This window comes from Schistocerca americana, chromosome 6 (genome assembly GCF_021461395.2).
Source record: "Schistocerca americana isolate TAMUIC-IGC-003095 chromosome 6, iqSchAmer2.1, whole genome shotgun sequence".
NCBI classification, from domain to species: Eukaryota; Metazoa; Arthropoda; class Insecta; order Orthoptera; family Acrididae; genus Schistocerca; species Schistocerca americana.
This window is the reverse complement of record NC_060124.1, coordinates 45125088-45144561: the sequence shown is the minus strand read 5'-3', so window position 1 is coordinate 45144561 and position 19474 is coordinate 45125088. Positions and strand designations below refer to the sequence as shown.

Below are 19474 nucleotides of genomic sequence, written 5' to 3'. Positions count from 1 at the left end.
TATGGTTAAGAATGCTATTGACATCGTTAACCTCTAATTTATTGTGGATCAAAAATTACAGCCATATTTTTCATGGTGAGAGTGGCGTTGCTCGAATGGTAGATGTTGGCTCCACAACATCAGATCCCTGCAGCACTCTTAGACGAGTTTTTTGGACATGGGTATTTGTTCTCTAATTGTTCCTCCGCGAAACATCTGCGATATATCAAAAATTACCATTGTTTTTTGACAAGAATTTTTAAGGATTTTCCCTGGACACTTGAAGATTGAAGCGCTGAGCTAAGTAGCTTCCAAAAAAAAAAGTGAGATGTTGCTATGTTTCAACGACCTTATTCTCAGTAACATCCATAATGCTGAGGATTTGTGACGAATTAAAATTGTGTACAGCAAGAGTAATCCAACCCAAGTTCCTAACTTCAGTTGATGGAATTATACCATCTCCACTATGCGTGCCAGCCACATGGACAAATCAAACATACTTCAAATGCCAAAGGTATGGACTGGGGCTCAATCTCAGTTTTATAAAACGTCACAAATGTCTAGAGCATAGAGTATGCCACTAAGGAATAGGTACATGTCATCTCGTCCATAATATTTTTATAGATCTGAAAACAATATCAAAAGGATTATTGTGACGAACTGTATCGGAAACAAGACATTACGAAAACTCCACTAACTGATTTGTAGCGTAAAAGAAACATTATTTCGCTCCAAGCAAAATACTATTTTTCTGAATGAAGTTACACAACTATGAGTAAGGATACGCTCATTAGCGTTATTGATTAAATGTTTTGTAGATGCTATGTAACGGATGTATAAAACGAAAGATATTGTAATACAGGTATTTGAAATGCCCGTTGGTTCTTGTACTACGATACTTCCTCTAAAAATGTAAGGGACGTCATTAGGGCTTAAGAACCCCTATACGATGAGGACAATAGAATTGCAAAACAAATTCAGTTGGACAACGATTGGAAAGGAATCAGACGTTTAGGTCTTAGCGATAGCTAGAAGTTTTGAGAATTTACCGAAAATCTGAATCGCCATCAAATGCTTCATGACTTCAAGAAACCGCTCTGTACATTTCTTAAAAGCTTTTATAAGATTATGTTGTTGGTTTTCTCATGTTAGGCCCACATGAAGAAATGGACCACACCTGGAATAACATAATGGTTGCCTTACAGTGTGTGTGTGTGTGTGTGTGTGTGTGTGTGTGTAAGTGAGTCAGCGGTTATCATTTCTTCACTGTCCTATTAATTACGACTGTTACCAGTAAATTACAGTGTAGACCCTAAGTGACAATATGAAGGTCGACGAAAATGTTACATTATCTGATTGTCACTATGCAGATGAAATATCACCAGCGTAAGGAAAGGCTTTACGCAGTATGTGATGCCCTCAATTTATTCTGAAGGCCATATCTGTGGAAAACCCATACTGTGCTGTTTGATTACACCAGAGGTTCAGTGTGAGCGGAATCCCTCTTTATATTACACGATCCTTGCAGTCTCTTGCTGTAGCCAGCATCGAAGCACATGACACGACTCAAGGGAAATCATGCTTCGTATTTCCTCGTAGACTGTGCTGGAGTTGAAACGTGCTGAAAAATCTGAGAAATACAGCTTATTGCTGCTTTATTCTGACATATACTGTGTCATACAGTTTCATGACATTATTTCACTGTGCCAATATGCTCTGTTTCGCAGTAATCACGGTATCCGTGCGAAACAGTCGCACTTCCGTAGTTTCAAAAAACGACAGTATTTGAAATAAGAATAGTCGTTGGGTGTAGGCGTTGAGATAAGGGAAGTTGTGAGAATGATGAGAAAACATCTATAAAAATGAACTAAATGACATGAAATAATAATTACTATTTTGTGATATGTCCTTTAATATGCATTTCCATGTGTGCAGAAATGTCTTTTGCATTCAGGATGTTTGTCCCGGCTCGTACAACGGGCAGATTTCAGGGACTACCAGTAGGGCCATATAACCTATAACTTTAACTCGACAAACATTTTCAGTTATAGCAAGCACGTTAGGTCGTTGCAGCAAAAGGCAAATCACAATTGAAGGTGGCAATGATAAATATGTTTGTTGTTTCTGAAAGTATAATAGTTCAGAAAAGCCAACTTGTAAAACAGGCCGATATATTTGACTACCGCAGTATTTAAGGCTATTATCTGCGATAAAGCTGTATACGAATTATCCAGTTACTAAGTACTTTAAAACAAAATTGTATTTAGAATCGGATGTTATGAAAAGGAAGTCTCTTATTCCTGATTAATAATTCAGCTTCCTAAAATATAGGTTTGAAGTTGGGCATCTCTTTTATTCTGCAAATAGCATGTCTTTAGCGCAAAATCGGTATGAAGTGTCAGAAGCCGATTAAAATACCTTTGTATCGATATATCTGTCATCCTGTACGAGTAGTATGTGTTGGGAAAAGGGATGCCGACTTGAAGAAAGGAAGATTGGTTTTAGCGTCCCATTGACAACGAGGTATTTACAGACTGACCACAAGCTCGGATTGTGTCAAGGATGGGGAAGGAATTCGGCCGTCCCCTTTCAGAGGAACCATCCTGATTGCCTGGAGTGATTTAGGGAAATCACGGAAAGGCTAAATTTGGATGGCCGGACGAGGGTTTGAACCGTCGTCCTCCCGAATCTGAGTCCAGGGTACCAGCCACGGCGCCATCTTTGTCGGTGGGTGCCTACTTGAATAATGATATATTCGTTTTAAGAAATGCTATATTTATTGGTGTCCACTGTTCTCGTTAAAAAGTACGGCAATCTACTAATAGTCACTTAATTTCAGCCACAACAGCGGGTTTCTTAAATTTCGTATTGCCTAGAATAAAACACTCGCAGTCAGATACCATGTTATTTGCATTAATTATATGCATGGAATTATAACGCAGTCGCTTTTAAGGAATTTTACCTTATGCCTTTTCACACGAGAGTTCGTTCGAGGCTTTTGTGGAATACAAATATCCATTAGTTTCAACAAAAACTGAAATGAATTGTACCTATAAGTTGCCATTTTATTGTTACTACTCTAAGAAGTTGGAGAAGTGTATGTGCATCTAAAATGGACGACACGTTGTCTGTGTCCACACCACTCGATAGTCTTCATTTGTTAGTTATGAAAACTGCATATATATATATATATATATATATATATATATATATATATATATATGCCCTTCGCAAGTCTCCTCGTGGTGTGTGGTGCACGGTACCTCACATATCACTGTTCTAGTTATCACTGTTCTAGACGCCCCCCCCCCCCACCTTTCACCTCCTCCCTCCACCCCTTCATCCTCTTCCAACTGAGAAATATGCGTTGGAAGAACGACTGCTAGTAAGCCTCGGTGTGAGTTTTAATATTACGTTCATAGATTTCTGCAGAGATACACATACGAGAAAGCAGTGTTTTGTTTCACTCTTCTAGGACCATAATTCGACAGTAAACTACAACGTGATACAAAGTGCGTCTCTTGTAACGTCCACAAATAGGTTTGGATGAGCACTTAAGAGAATTATTCGAGCTGGCTAAGCGAACGTGATCAATCTGCTTTTGAAGACTCTAGCTCAATTTGTTTATGTTTGTGATAGCATGTGATCCAGCTCAGTGCCCTACCCAGATATCATAAGGCATCCTCTCCTTACAAGTGACGTCATCACTCTTGTCAGTGACATCAGTCTTATCAATGACTTCATCATCATCGTGTGACAGGACCCGCTCCTCCTCCTCCGTCTCCCATCATCTCGTCCCTTCTTCACTCACATTCCACCATTTTACAGTCCATTAAAATGAAACAACCAGTCAAAGAGAAAGTAGCTTGTCTGTGTTCACAAGTACCTGAAAGACCTTGTAACTTACGTTACGGGTGTCATTTGCAGTACTTTCACGTCTAAAATACAATGATACACACACATACACACACACACACACACACACACACACACACACACACAACCACACAGCGTACCTTCTCCAGAATTGCTTAAAGTGGCTATATGTTAAAAAATACCAACTACGTTTTCATTCCCCAATAAAAAAAACTGTTTATTTCAAATACTGAACTTGCTTGAATGTAAATTTCCATCTGGCATCTGGCACATTCATTGGAGACTTTATAGAATTCGCTATGAAATATGGAAACGAGTGTAAAACAAAATCTCCATAAACAGTTTAAAACTGACTTTCACTTACGCAATGTAACTAAAACATTAAAAAGACACAATAGTCAAAGATGAGCTTTACTTCGAACATGCTTCCGCAGTACTTAAAAATGAGAAATAACATCAGTTGCTGCTTTATGCTTCTGTTGTTTGTCTTCATCAACAAACGGCAGCGTTCATAATTGAGTTATGATACCATACATAGTGTAAGGCACAATACACCCTCAAATCAATTATTTCTCACACCTAAATTGTTCTATGATGATTGCAAGTGTCGCAGTGATTTTTTTTTTCTTTTCAAATCTAAGAAGCCAGTAAACATACGACAGCAGTACAAAAATATGAAATTTTTACAATTACCACAATTTTATTTTACACACACACACTTCTCAAAATAACACCTAAAACCGGATTAGTAATTTAGTGCGTCGGTACTATTTTTATGACTAATCACAGACGGCCTGAAAACAACGTGCTACACAGTTAACCATTCAACTTCAGGCTTAGTCAGAAGATGTAGCAAAAATAGCTCTGCTGAGCTTATAGTTGTAGAATATACGTGTTATCCAAAATAATACAGAAGCAGGAAAGCATATAAAATTACCTAGTTTCAATTACTGTCACCTACTGGACGAATGTAATTAATTCCATTCTTTAGGTCTACTCTTGGTATAAGGCACAATTCACTGTCAAATTAAATGCAAGTGACGTTCAATAAGTAATGCAGTACTTCTTTTGTTGAAAGCAAGTCAGTTTTTATAGATTTTATTAATATATTTTCCCCTGAGACACTTAAGTCTCTTCTTTATCTGCGTTAATGATTGAAGCAGAATAAATGAATTAAAGTCCGTGCTGCGGTCGGGACTCGAACCCGGGTTTTCTTGCTTGCTAGGCAGAAATGCTAACCCTTTTTTCGACTTTTTTAGAATGACCTGAGTGACGGGTCGAGGACAAGAGGGCAGGGTTCGTCTTCCGAGGCCTGTCCTCAATGTCCCATTCCCATCCTTCCAGAGCCAAGGAAGGAAAGGGGTTCCACAGGATCAAGAGACCGTTATTGTATCAAATTAATATATATATCTGGATCCTACAAGCGCCACCAGAAGCTTCCGAGTCGTCTTGGCGTAATGAATGTAAGGGGGAATCCTTCTGAGTCGTTTTCTCAGTGGATCAGTCGTGTGCCGTAAATCATTTTCCAGTGTGCCTTCCAGTACTCGGAACGCCACAGAGTGCAGGAGGATCCTCGAACTATGCCCCTAAATAATTCGATAGGCGTGTGCGATACAATACATGGTGGTGGAGTGCCTCATGAGTCGTCGTCAGGCGGACCCACAAGTCCAGAGCACTTTCGGGCGTTGCTGGCAAAATACAATACGCCACCATGCCCTTCAGCCAGTTGACGGCGTTCGTTCTGGTAGTGAGGAAAGTAAACGATGTCTGGGTGTAGGAGTTTGTACGGCGTGATAGACTCTGGCTGTCGTCGCAACAAGAGCGCCAACATACGTTGTACAAGATCCCAGCAGCTGCCTGTCACAGCGCAGGTCAAGCGGTGCGAGTCCGAATCAACGACTGCGCAGTGCGGACACAAAGAGTTTCCAGTGAAATGGATGGAATGGAGGCGTTGGCGTGTGGCTAATTTGTTGTTCACCACCACATACCACAAGGAACGAACGTACGTGGGCAGGTATGGCATGTCGACGGCACGCCACACCCTGGTACAGCGGATGGCTGGGTGTTATTGTTCGACGTTGCTACGGGGTTGTCGTTCCTGATAGATGCGGTAGTAATCTCTCGTACTCAGCGCCCTCGTCAGCGGTAGATCCTCGGTGATGTAGCTCAGTTCGACTAGGAGATCGCGGATGTGGGCAAGAGACGGAGCTATGTGGCCCCACGGCGACCGATGGACGAAGATCTAGCGGCGCGACGATCTGTAGCAGCGTCCCCGCCAGGCTGTTGTTGAACGCGGTCCATGCGAGCCGCATCGTACGCAGGTACAACGCCCGTGCACGGTTGTGGACGCGGGTGAACTCCAGACCCCCTTCCAGTGGAGATCTCGTTAAATAAATGTATCGAACTTTGAATATATGACCTGCACTCACAAATTGTCGTTACGCCACCTGTAAACAGTGCTCCATGGTGACTGTTAGCGGAAGAATGCGCGAAAAATAATTATGTCTGGACACTTCGAAAGTGTTGACGTAACGCATTCGGAGAATCATATCCATATTGAGGAATCTGCTTTCACACAGCAGTGCCCGTATCCTTTGTAGTAGACGGCGATATGCGGCTGACGCAGTTCGGTAAACTGTACTTGAGAACAGCACCTCCAGTACATTCAGTGAGGGAACCTTTTGAAAGGAAATCGCTGTCGGATAGAGAAGACCTCTCCCGACATCCATGTACGTCGTCTTGAGCATGTTGACGTGCGCGTACGCGGAGAACTTGTTTGCGCAACAATCGCCGACATAGTGTGGCTGAGGCGGAATAAGGGGAACCAGCCCTCATTCGCCGAGGCAGATGGAAAACCGGCTCACTGGACTTCGACACAAGTCCGCCGGGTGGATTCGTACCGGGCAGCAGGTGCTCCTTCCCAATCCGGAAAGCCGTGAGTTAGACCACACGGCTAACGGGGCGGGCGTCTTACGGATATTTTGTCGAGATTTCAATCAAACCTGACGAGATTTTTTTATATCAATCATTAGACACAGCTGGAGCAGCTTCTGAAATTGCGTTCTCTCCCATGTATGTCATCGTCTCACAAAAACGATTCACTGCCACTTTTATGTAATGTAAGCTTAATGATATAGGTACATTTTGAGAAGTATGAAGCCACTCCCGATGTCACACATTTCATTCTTTTAATAAGCTTATTCCGTTGATCATCGATTATAGCCATGTTATTGTCTTAATCGAATTATGACTTTAATAATAATTAAAGAAAGAATCAAATCCTTTTGAATCATCCTGTCTCTGCTGTAATTCAGTTTCTGTACGTGTAATGGAACATGTTTCGCTTGTGTCAGCAGAAGTGCCCGAACGTTATGAGAGCAGCCTGGAGGTCCCACTGTGTTATTCTCTAGGGAATTGGAGTGACTTGAGAAGAACTCACCTCCTGGTGATATGAGGTGTTGATCCAACCAGAAACGTCAGATATGAGGATGGTTGGTATTGCTCTAGCCGAGACGTTGGTCTGGCACCTGCAGCCGACTTTTTCGGCATCGTCTTGATAACAGGGCACAATATGACAGTCAAGCGTTTTCAGGAAAGGGAAGTGTACCCAGCCCCGTAACCTCTCAGAAGACAGATGAGAAGAGAATCCATTCGAGAAGATTGCTACTTGCATACCACTCCCAAAAGCAGCTGAACACTTTCGATTCTGCACTTGTTTCTCACCGTTCGGTGAAAGTCTGACAGGAAACAGATGCCAAGAAGCTGTGGAATAGATGATTCTTTCTTCAGTCACACGCAAGGAAGAAACACTAGCCTGGGAGGCCAGAAATCTTTTTCCGAAAGTTTCTGCTCGAAACGGCCGTGGACTGGGGGAACAAAGAAACGATACCATGACGCAGTCTCACAACTGCAGAACTCTGAGACAGTACATCGAAGAGCTAGCCAATTGGAGCGTGACTTTTACACAGTTTTTGATGAAAGAAAAACAGTAACACAGTTAGCGCGCTATTTTCTAGAGCTGGAAGACCTTTTTTCTCATTGTTTTTCGACTTTTTAGATGCGAGCTCAGTGCAGAGTTGATACAGAAGACGCAGTTAGCAGACACCTACTTGTTTGCAGATCTTCTGACTACAGGGTTCAGCAGCGAGATTTATTGACACAGAGATGAAGAGCACAGATGCTCTTGATATGGGGCAGATGATACTTGCAATTAGATTACTCGGTGCTTGCGAGACTGTCTGAATTGTCAGATGAATTCCAGTGGCATACATCTACACCATCCACAGTCTAATCTTCAGCACACAAATTATAGCCAGCCGGCTTGGCCGAGCGGTTCTAGGCACTTAATTCTGGAACCGCACGACCTCTACGGTCGCAGGTTCGAATCCTGCGTCGGGCATGGCTGTGTGTGACGACCTTAGGTTAGTTAGGTTTAGGTAGTTCTAAGTTCTAGGGGACTCATGACCTCAGATGTTATGTCCCGTAGTGCTCAGAGCCATTTGATTTAGAACAAGTTATATTTAGAGCATCTGCTGTCGTCAGCAGGTTTATGAAGGAAAAAAGTCAGCGACATTCCAGTAATACAGTAAATTCATGCACTCTCACCCACGACCAGGCGAACGGGCATATTTGTATGTTTAATTTCATTTCTGCTTAGGGTATGAGCGCCGGATCACAGTTGTCAACGTACGGCTATGTGTGCTAAGTAAATACGTCAGGAAACTGAATACCACTGACCTCTACCTTGAGAGATAACTTTGCCAAACTTATCCATGTTGACTGAAACTTACTTTTATATTTCAGTTAGATGTTTAGATGATCTTTCTTGTTCAGCTGAATTCTATGCAGGGTCCTTTATTAATCTGTATGCACTAAATATTCCCTTTACAATAAATTTTGTTTCACTTGGATCAAGTCTTAGACTTTGCAAAGTACCAAATCGTTTTCATTTTCTCTATTAATAGTGAATTATGGAAATGTCGGTACCCAAGACTCTATGCTGGGATCACCCTATCTGTTAATACCGCTAGTTAAAATCGGTTGGATTACATTTTTATCGAGTGTCTGAGTACTTCGCGGAGCGATTTGCCCCTCAGAATCCCCTGTGACGCTGGTTCTTGTACCATTGCAGAAGGATGGGTCAGCTAGGTGACCATTTCGAAATTTACAGCCTCTGCTGCAATTTGTGTGTTGGTGAGATATTTCTGTTTATGAACATTGGTATCCGTGAGAATTTTACCATAATTTTGAAGACCCTCTCATATATAACACTTCTTAGGAAGTTTAATTTTAAACAGAAGATTAAGTAGTCCACTAATTCCTGGTAGCTTCGACTATGAATTACTGAATCATATCCATTGACGACTACTGGTGAGTCACTAGTTATCACCACATTTACATCAGTTCAAACTTGATGCCCTACAAAATAAAAAAAGATTTGTCTGTTGGTTTAACAGAACGCAATGCTGCCAGTTTAGCCCCTGTCCCATTTATAATTTTCTTTCACGACGTTTCTTGATTTCCATACCACCTTACACGTTGAATTCACTTTTTCTTCTTCTTCTTCTTCTTCTTAGTCATCCTCACCTTCATTACCTCAGCCTCTGCGCTCATATTGTATTGTTTTCTTAGGCTTCTGCTTCTTTGTCCTGACTTAAATAACGAAAACTGTGCCAATTACTTATTTTCATGCTTGCACAACGAGTTTGGAGAACTTATCCTATTTTCAGTTGCATATTTGTTTATATGAATGTTTGAGGTGATGTTTGCATAGGTGATTTTCTTCCTCTCTGGCGTCTTTTTTGATGTTTGGTGGACAAAGTGATTCTCTGAGTGTTTTTAAATGCTAACGTTGGCAGTGGTATTTCTATTTGTCTTCTTACAGGTATTGAGCCTCTTCCTTTACATACAATACGATAGTCACACAAATCATCAGTTTTACTGCTTGTTTTAGTAATCAAACCATGCTACAAAGATATTACGATATTATGGTTTCACAACGAGTTTGTACACAGTCAGTGGTGTTACACTGTTTTTACATTACATTATACATAAAGCTGTCAATTATGAAATGTATTTTTACCACTGTGGGTTTATGAATTATCGATCACATTTTTAATGAGAAAATACAAATATTTACGAGTACCACTATAGCTATCATGTGCAGGAGAAACATTTGAAAAAGTTAACTGATTCCCTAGCTTGTTTGTCATTGAGAACGTTTTCCTCTTGCTTTTTGTGGTGTACAAAAATTTCAAGCTGCTCCATTAAATCCATGATATGTGATTTTTAGAAGTGGTACGCTATTAAGGTCTTGTTCTGTGTTTTAGAATAGGTGTCCCGTTATTTTATGTGTGTTGATAGTGCTCATTTCGTAAATTGGTAGCATTTGTAACAGTTAATGTCCTGAGTGTATCTAACTTGAATATTCCTGCCACTTTATCCTAAGTAGCTGCTTGAACGAGTTTTACATGTTAATTTGTGTATTAGTAAGTCTGAAAGTTTGTCTTTTTTATTGTTTAAGGTGTGGAACGATATTAAGTTCTTTGTCTTGGTGTCCCTCCTTTGAGAATATTTTAAGAATCACTGTAGAGTTTGAGAATTGTGTTTGAACACTTTTTCTATTATGGTGTAAGCTTCAGCTAGCGTTTTTCGCAGCAGCGCCAGTAACTTGCGGGTAATTGAAGACCTGACTTTTAAAACTTGTGTTCTTCGCAATGGAATCAACAATTATACAAATTAATAACAAATGTCTCTATTTATACCGCAATCCAAAACTGCTCACATGTAGCAAGTAGCGTCATACAAATACAGTTATCAAAATTCAAATGGTGTCATTCACGCAGTGGACCTTTGTGAAACGAAACAGGTCGAAGTTGAATGCACTACAAAATAATGGATTGAAAGTAGACCTACATCTTACAAAGTGTGGGGAATCATAACTGAAAAAAATTACTAACGTAGATGTCGAAGCCAAATATCCATTGTATGGGGTCTTATACGTTTGAGACCATTTCCGTTAATAACGTTTATAGTATATCACAGTGCTGTAAAATTTAAAAATATATATATATCGTTTCTTTACCCTGTAAAGTGATATTACTGGCCACACACTGAATGACACATCACGGATAGGCTATCAAAGTGAGAAGATTTGTCAGCTCCAGTGGAACTAATTCACTGACAATCTAGTAAAATAAGAACTCTATTCTACATGGAGATACACCTCTATGCAGTTCTGTTTCTTTGATATGCACAAGATACGAAAACGTGCCTTGTTTCTTTCCGCACTGCACGTGTTTAAGGGCTAACAATGAATATATAGCTAAACTTTTAGCTAACGTTAATATTAAAAATGTGCATATGAGTCTAATGCTGAAAATGTGACTAACAAGAAGCAGTACCAGTAGGGAAACAAGCACTAGTTTCGGAGTTCCAGCTTCATTTGCTGTCGATACAAATACAGCAAAAGTGGAATAAAATGCGTTACGGAAGCATCCTGTTCACATCACAGCTTTCTCTTCTTCGTTATTCGAAATACATCAACAAAAACAAGTTACATTAACGAGGGAGGCTAAATGTGTCATTGCACTAGAGCAAACACGTAGTTAACAACAGAAAAAGCACTATAAGTTTTAATATTTAAAACAGTTATTGCATGCACATGACAGGATTAACGAGCAATTATCAATCGTAAACAGTAGTCTGCTAATGTTATGGGCTACTTAAAATGGTGGCAGGCCCCGCCCCCTCTGGCTTAAAAAAAAAGTACAGCGTAAGTCTATAGTGCCATCTCCCTTCTCTCCTTACATCCACGATGACACTACGCGATAAATTTCATCTTCAATCATATCGTGTTAAACTACATCTCTGAAATCGTCTTAAAACGTGAAAATAAATGCTTGCCTTGAGCTTTGTGCTGGGATACACCAGAATGAATAAACCAGCACATCCTGACCTCAAACGGTTAAAAATATTTTTCTTTGCTTGTTCGGTAAGTTCTTCACTGTTTTTCCAATTTTTTCTCTCGTCTTTTCCGCAATGGATTGACTAAATACGAAACGTAGCATTTTTATCATTACAGGAGAACATATTTATATCAGTCAGGAGCGAATTTAATTTATGTGTTAGACGATGATGAACCCAACGGGTCTGAAATCCATCTCGTACTTTAATAAAACACGAGAAACATGTGTCTGACGGCGAGGCGTTTTTATTTATACTTCATGTGTGTTTGTAGTTATACAGGGATTAAAAAAAAAGTGTCGAGTATTCTGTGTGGTGGTAGTATTCATCTAAACAAGGAAAATAAGTACAATAAACATGTTTTTTCAAATGCATACTATCTGAGATAAGTCCAATAAACTTGGGTCCGAAAATGCATACGTTTTGCGATAAACACATGTTTATAGGAGGTGTTCAACGTGGCGTCCATTCATGACAGTACACCTTTCTGCCCTCCGGCGTAAGCAATGACGCACCCTTTGAAGTACATCCGGTTGTTGTTGTACCTATTGGCACGCCTTGAAGACACTATAGTATCCGCAGATCGTTGACTGGTGTGGGGTAGACCAATTCCTTCAAGTGTCCTCATAACCAGAAGTCTAAGGGATGGAGGTCTGGGGAACGAAAAGACCAAGACGTGATGCGTCCCCGACCAATCCAGCGGTCCTGAAATACCTGCGACAGTTGTTCGTGCGCACTGCGAGGAAAGTGCGCTGGTGTGCCGTCATGTAAAAACCACATCTTCATTCTTGCCTCCAGCAAGGCAGGCCATACATTAATGAGCAAGTCCACATAATGCGCCCCTGTTAACCTTTGTGGTAGCACATATGGCCCTATCTATCTATCGCCATGTACGCCTGCCCATGCGTTGATTGAGGATCGGTGTTGATGTCCGCTTTCCTGAATTGTATGAGGATGTAAATCGCCCCGTTATGGATATTCACAACTCCTTCTCTTGTAAACCCTACCTCATCGGCAAATAATGCCATAGATATGAACTGTGGATTTGCAACATGCTTCTGCAACAGCCATTGGCAGAACCACCTTCTGCCTGTGGCCTTAGGGTCTGAAAGCGCTGTAGATGGCATAGGTGCAGCAATTCTTTCATAAAGTACCCCCCCCCCCCAATTAATGGAGTGAGAAACGCCTTCATCCCACACTGGTCCCACGGGTTTCTTCCGCCCAGCCTAGCACAACTTCCACGTCAGGCGTGCGCAGTGTATGGGGCCTTCCACTGTCAGTCTTCCGAGGTGCAAGGGCACCTGTGTCCCGTAAACGCTTGAAAAGTCTGCCGAACAGCTTATCAGAGGGCACTCGCAAGCTAAGTCCATTTGCTAAACCATACCAAAATATCATATCCACCATTTCGCATGTCGAGTACTACGATTCAATTGCTAGCAAGTGCTGCAAGAGAGAAAACGTAAATATACTACATCATTTGTATGCACAAACAACGTGATAACGGTAAACAGGTAACTGAATCAGCGGTGGGAGAAGGTAAAACTCGTTGATACGCACACAGAGGTTCATAGTACTGCACAATAATGCAAAGAAACACGACGAAAACTAATGTAGACTACAACACGACTTGCTTTTTTCTTTTCTGTGACTGTTACCACTTCTGAAAGTATTCGACACGTTTTTGAACATACTGTACTTGCATATTACAATATGAACCTGCGTTCATTTTGCACTCGGTAAATGATAAAGAATTTTATTTCAGTGGCAAAAATTTTGTTTTAGAGATATCGACCTTATACTTCTGTCTTGTTCAATAACAATCTTCTTGAAGAACCGTCTTTGGTGATGTTTTGATGTATGTAAACATACTAGGGGTTCTCCCTCTGTACTGAAAAAAATGCAATTATGGTAAGACATCATGACTTCTCACCCAAACACCTCATCGCTTCGTATTTGAATAGTTGGTTTCCCTCTTGGTTGTGTCATGCGTCAGTGTAATGTTTTGACATCACGTATTTTTCTTAGATGTTGGTGTTACTTCGAAGTTGCTGTCGTAAAATACTGTTTTAGACTACCTTTGAACCCTAGTTCTCATTGGTAAATATTACAGCCTTCGCCAAATGTTATTATTGCACGTAACCCTAACTAGGCACAATTATTTGTACAAACAGCTGTAACTGCCTATCGATATTACCAATTACAGTGTCTAATCTAGATAATGACTGTGATCTTGTTCTCCCCTAAACTGCTTCTAGCAAACGTGTGACATTACTAACATACTTCTAGAAGAGTCCAGCATTTACAGTTTTTTCTATGAACCATCAATAACATTTCCTCAGATTGAAATAACACCACATTTTGCGTATTTTAGATGTGGGGATACCATTGTAAACCTTGACAAGCTTCATAGAACTACTGAGGTATGGAAATATTTAAATTGAGCGTGCATTGTGTCTTATAGCAGAAATAGCCTAGAGAATGGAATTAATTACTTTCGTCCAGTAGATTACAGTAATTCAAACTATTTTTTTGTGCACTAGGCAGGCAATGCCTAGCACTCGGTTTTAGACGACACTTGTATTCTACAGCTATAACCTCAGTCAGGTTTATTTTGCTGTAGTGCCTGGTTTAGCCTTAACTTCAATTGTCAACTGTCTGTGTAGCACGTTATTTTGTAAGCGATGTATGGTTACGCATGAAAAGAGCATTGGGACTCTTCATTTGAGAAATACCAATCACGTTTGAGGTTCAGTTTGACAGATATATACAGGCGTGTGTGTGTGTGTGTGTGTGTGTGTGTGTGTTTGTGTGAAATAATATTGTAAAACTTGACGTAAAAGTTGTATACTTTTGTATTGCTGGAGTATTTTTGCGGACGTTCTAGACGTGAAAAGAACATTGTAACACTTGACAAGCAGAGAGGCATCGTAGAAAAATTTTAACGTGGAAAATAATAATTTTTTTGTGTCTGTTGTGCCGTACATCATTCATGGTCTAATAACTCTAGGGTGAAGTCTGCCGTCTTCAGTTGGTGATGGTAAGCAACAGAAGCCTAAAGCAGCAGTTGCTTTTATTTCAGTTTTGAAGTTTTGTAGAATTATATTTACAGTAAAACTCATCTTTCATTCAGTTATGTATTTCTAATTTGTAAGTTACATTGCATAAATGAAAGTTACTTTTTAACTATATATGGAGTGTATTTCTTAGCGAATGCTATATAATATCCAGTGGAAGTACCAGATGCAAGATAGATATTTGCTGACGAAGAGGTAGTCTATTATAGGTTAGCAGTTCTTTGCAGCGAAAAACAGAAACACCGTTGGCAGTATTGTTTCTTCATACGAACTACTATATTATGCAATTCAGGCGAGTGTTGTGTAGTTTTCTTATAGAGCATGTGTGCTTGTGTGTCCTTGTGTGTGTGTGTGTGTGTGTGTGTGTGTGTGTGTGTTTATTTGTATTTGTCGTAGTTTAGGTGTGGAAAGACTGTAGTTTATCCCTGTTACCTAATGTTTTGGAAAATACCTGTGAATATGATACAAAAAACAAAAGGTATCACATCGTTCAGATATCCCTCTGGGTGTACATTGTGATTCGTTGTTTTATTTTAATGGACTGTAAGTTACTGACAGCAGAGAGTAGGGGAGTGTATTGGAGGAACAGCAGGAAGGGGCTTAGCTTCTCAGATGTTGATGATGACATCGTTTATAAATCCGAAATTATCTCTAATACGGCTTATTTTATCACTGATAAGTAAGGCAGGCATTCTGGCGCTAACCTGGATGACATCATACAATAAATCAGATGTAGAATACCTCTATTAATTTCTTTCGGGATAATGTTGAGGGAAATGTAAACGACGTAAAGACTGTAGTCATCGGTAGAGGTATTGTTCGTCCCTTGTGCCAGAGCTTTCATCAAGCTTATTGGCTGACATTATCCGCTGTAGTTGGGTTACGAACCAGAATGAAGCACCTGACTGTATATAATCTTTACCGGCAGTAACGAGGGGTAAAGAGGATACAGTTGGTTGACTTGTAAAGATTCACATCGCAGCTTACGGCCAGGAAATTCAAAAAATTTGGAAAAAAAGAAGCATGTGTATAAACATAAAGAAATCCTTACTAACTAAAGACGAGAAAGCTGAAAGGTGGAAAGAAAAAAGAAACAAGAACTACGCCAGGGAAATAAACTTCAAGAGAATATTATTATAGAAATGGAAAAAAGGTAGGTGAAGATGAGATGGTAGATACGCTACTGCGAGAAGATTGTGGCACGGCACTGAACGATCTAATTCAAGGGAAAGCTAGTCCAGATGAAGATATCACCCCAAAATTAGTGAGATCCCAGGGAGAGCCAGCTATCGCAGAACTATCTCACCTTGTATGTAAGCTAAATAAGAAAAGCGAAATACCCTCATACTTAAAGAAGTCAACACGATGGGTGTCCGGCACACTATTCGCTGATGGCTAAAAATGGGTTGCAGAGAGAATTCGCAAATAGTTGGATTGGACGCAGATGAGATGTGTCGTGGCGGGCTCGTTCGCCAGACTTGTCGCCTCCGGATTTTTTCTTGTGGGGATTCGTAAAAGACATTTTTTATAAAGACTTTCCTACTACACCTGAAGACATGCGAGAGAGAATTGTCAGAGCATGTGCTTCGATAAGTGCCGAAGTGATAAGGAATACCACTCAATCCATTGTAAGAAGATTGCAGCACTGCATTGATACCAGTAGTCATCACTTCGAACACCTTCTGTAAATGGACGTTCATGCCACCTGTTTGGCCTTCGTTGACCTTCAACGACCTTACTGTTAGACGTCATTGGATTCGTCTCGATAGCCGCTATCAGAAAATAATTACCAAACTATAGAATCCAATTTACAAAAACAAAGTTGACCTACATATCTCTGACGCAACCTCACGTAGCACAAAAAAACCAACGTCATATTATGGACCTCGTTGTCCCATGCAACATTTGTCCCACAAGCTTTTCAGCCCGTATCGTACTTTCGGAGTTATTCCAGGTGTCCATGGTTTGTGACTCACCCTGTATAAAAAAGATTTGGAGATCTGTTCAATTAAAGGTAGAGGAAAAATTAGAAAGCTGTCTAAATGCTTGTCTTGTTCAATGTAGTATTCTTCCACTTGAGAAAAACGCACCGTACATTCGTACAACCATGTGAAACTGCCAGAAAAGTGCTTGTTTGGGATGTTGTTCAACTCACGTGTCACGTTTCTCGATCTCGGCGAAGCACCAGAGACCCATTCTCCGCTTCGGTGCTTTACGTTAGTTTCATATTGGTAACACCAAATCTTTTCACTGTTATGAATTGCTTTGCAAGCTATTCGGTTCTCTAGTACATACACGAGCGGACAACCCATGCAATTCATGAAAAGAGAATTCAGATATAAATTTATTGAACGTCTAATATCAAATGATAAAAATAATACATAGGTTTGTTGTTATATTTGCAGATTCGGTTGCTAACAGTAGATCTGAATGAAGAAATACATACTGATACAAAAGATTTATAGATCTGTCACTCTTCAATACAATGCCTATTCTGAAGATGCCGATTCCTGGCCATCTAAAAGTCCGTAAATCTTATTGAACTGGCAAACACACAAATGAGGGCCAGTTCATGAATGTTCGAATTTTAGTACGCCCAACGCTGCAGCTCCGGAGAGGGGATATTTGCCTTTCATTGACAGCGGCGTAATCATTCGTGGCAGCGCAGTCGTGCCGCGGTGGCGGCTGTAGGAAACGTAGCGGCGTAACTGGCGGCGCCCGTATTTGGAAATGCGGCCTACCGGATAGTGGACGAAATTATAATCAAATCAAGACCCTAGGCTGTCGACAGACGGCAATATACATCAACGGGAACAGTTGAAAATGTGTGCCCCGACCGGAACCCGAACCCGGTTTCTTCTGCTTACAAGGCAGACTGTCTATGCATCTGAGCCACCGAGGGCACAGAGGATAGTGCGACTGCAGGGATTTATCCTTTGCACGCTCAACGTGATACCGACATTCCCAACTTAATGTCCACAACCTGCATTCGTAGTGCCCCTGCCCACTACATTCATTACTCGCGGCAGACAATCTGACCGAGTCCCGTAAGAGTTCGGGCAATGCGTGGGCATCCGCACGGAAGAAGATCAATGGCTGGTTGGCCTTACCTATACATAGAGATAGTATCTGTTACTTCGGACATACGGATAGCATCTCCATATATAATTAAGGCTAATGGGCCATTGACCTTATTCTTCTGTGCGGATGCACACGCATTGCCCGATCTCTTATGGGACTCGGGCAGATTGCTGCGAGTAATGAATGTAGTGACCAGGGGCACAACGAATGCAGTGTGTGGACATTAGGTTGGGAATGTGGGTCTCACGGGGAGCGTGCAAGGGATAAATCCCTGCAGTCGCAGTGTCCTCTGTGCCCTCGCTGGCTCAGATGGATAGAGCGTTTGCCATGTAAGCAGGAGGTCCCGGGTTCGAGTCTCGGTCAGGGCACACATTTTCAACTGCCCGTGCTGATGTATATCAACACCTGTCGACAGCTTAGGGTATTTATTTAATTATCATTTCATTGTAGAGAGCTGCATGGTCACCGATGGTATCTGTTCTTTCCGACATGTCCGAATTATAATTAAATCAAGACCCTAAGCTGTCGACAGACGGCAATATACATCAACGGGGACAGTTGAAAATGTGTGCCCCTGCCCACTACATTCATTACTCGCGGCAGATAATCTGACCGAGTCCCGTAAGAGTTCGGGCAATGCGTGTGCATCCGCACGGAAGAAGGTCAATGGCTGGTTGGCCTTACCGATACATAGAGATACATGTCCGAAAGAACAGATAACATCTCGACATATGGATAGTGGACGATACCGCAGTCCACCAGTGATGTATTTTTTCCAAATGTGATCTGTCCACGTTTTCCATTTTTAACAAGTTACAGCACGTCTTTTTATCGGTAGCCAAGGTGTGAGCGACAAGCTTTGCAAATACATTTATCTTATTTAAATCATTCTGGACCGCGTCTTGAACACTTGATTTAAAGTTGTTGCTTTACTGCAGTTTGTACAGAAAAACGTTGATACACTACGGCCGCATGTCCACTACTTAACACTGCCTACTCTCATCTGCCTGGTCGAATGCACATACGTGGTTTATAGTTGTTACACATTTACAGTTGCCACTGCAACCTGCCAACCGCCGACCTGACGACGGCCGATCTACAACCCTCCGCCCCTCCGCCCAACTTGAGGAAGGTGCGGAGAGAAGACTGTGCCGTAGACAGTAATGAGGCTGGTTGCTTTGATGGGGGCAGAGCAGTCCAACCCGTGTACGGACATAGCGTCGTGCGAGGACGAGGGAAACTGCCCCGCAAAACCAGGCACAGGACGCATCGACGGCGCAGGTAGGATAGTGTAGGGTGCTGCAGAGGGTGTCGGCAACTAGCCGACGGTGACGGCGTCGATGTCCATGGGAGAGGCGTTGGCACCAACGGCGTCGCAGGTGGACAGGCGGAGACTCGGTAGATTGCGTAGGAGGATGTTTCGCGGTGGATTGATGTGGCTGCGTCACTGCGGCTGGACGTCGTGCAGAGAAGAAATCTGGAATGGTTTGATCTACGGC

General features: G+C 41.4%; 1 protein-coding gene across 1 annotated transcript in view; it reads left to right on the top strand.

The window, feature by feature from the left end:
• LOC124619949 (carbonic anhydrase 2-like) overlaps nt 1–19139 on the top strand; it is a 75102-nt gene extending 55963 nt beyond the window's left edge. Inside the window, exon 3 of the mRNA XM_047146612.1 lies at nt 19029–19139. Coding sequence (XP_047002568.1) covers nt 19029–19139 — 111 coding nt within the window. The remainder of the gene's footprint in view (nt 1–19028) is intronic.
• Nucleotides 19140–19474: the final 335 nt, after the last annotated feature.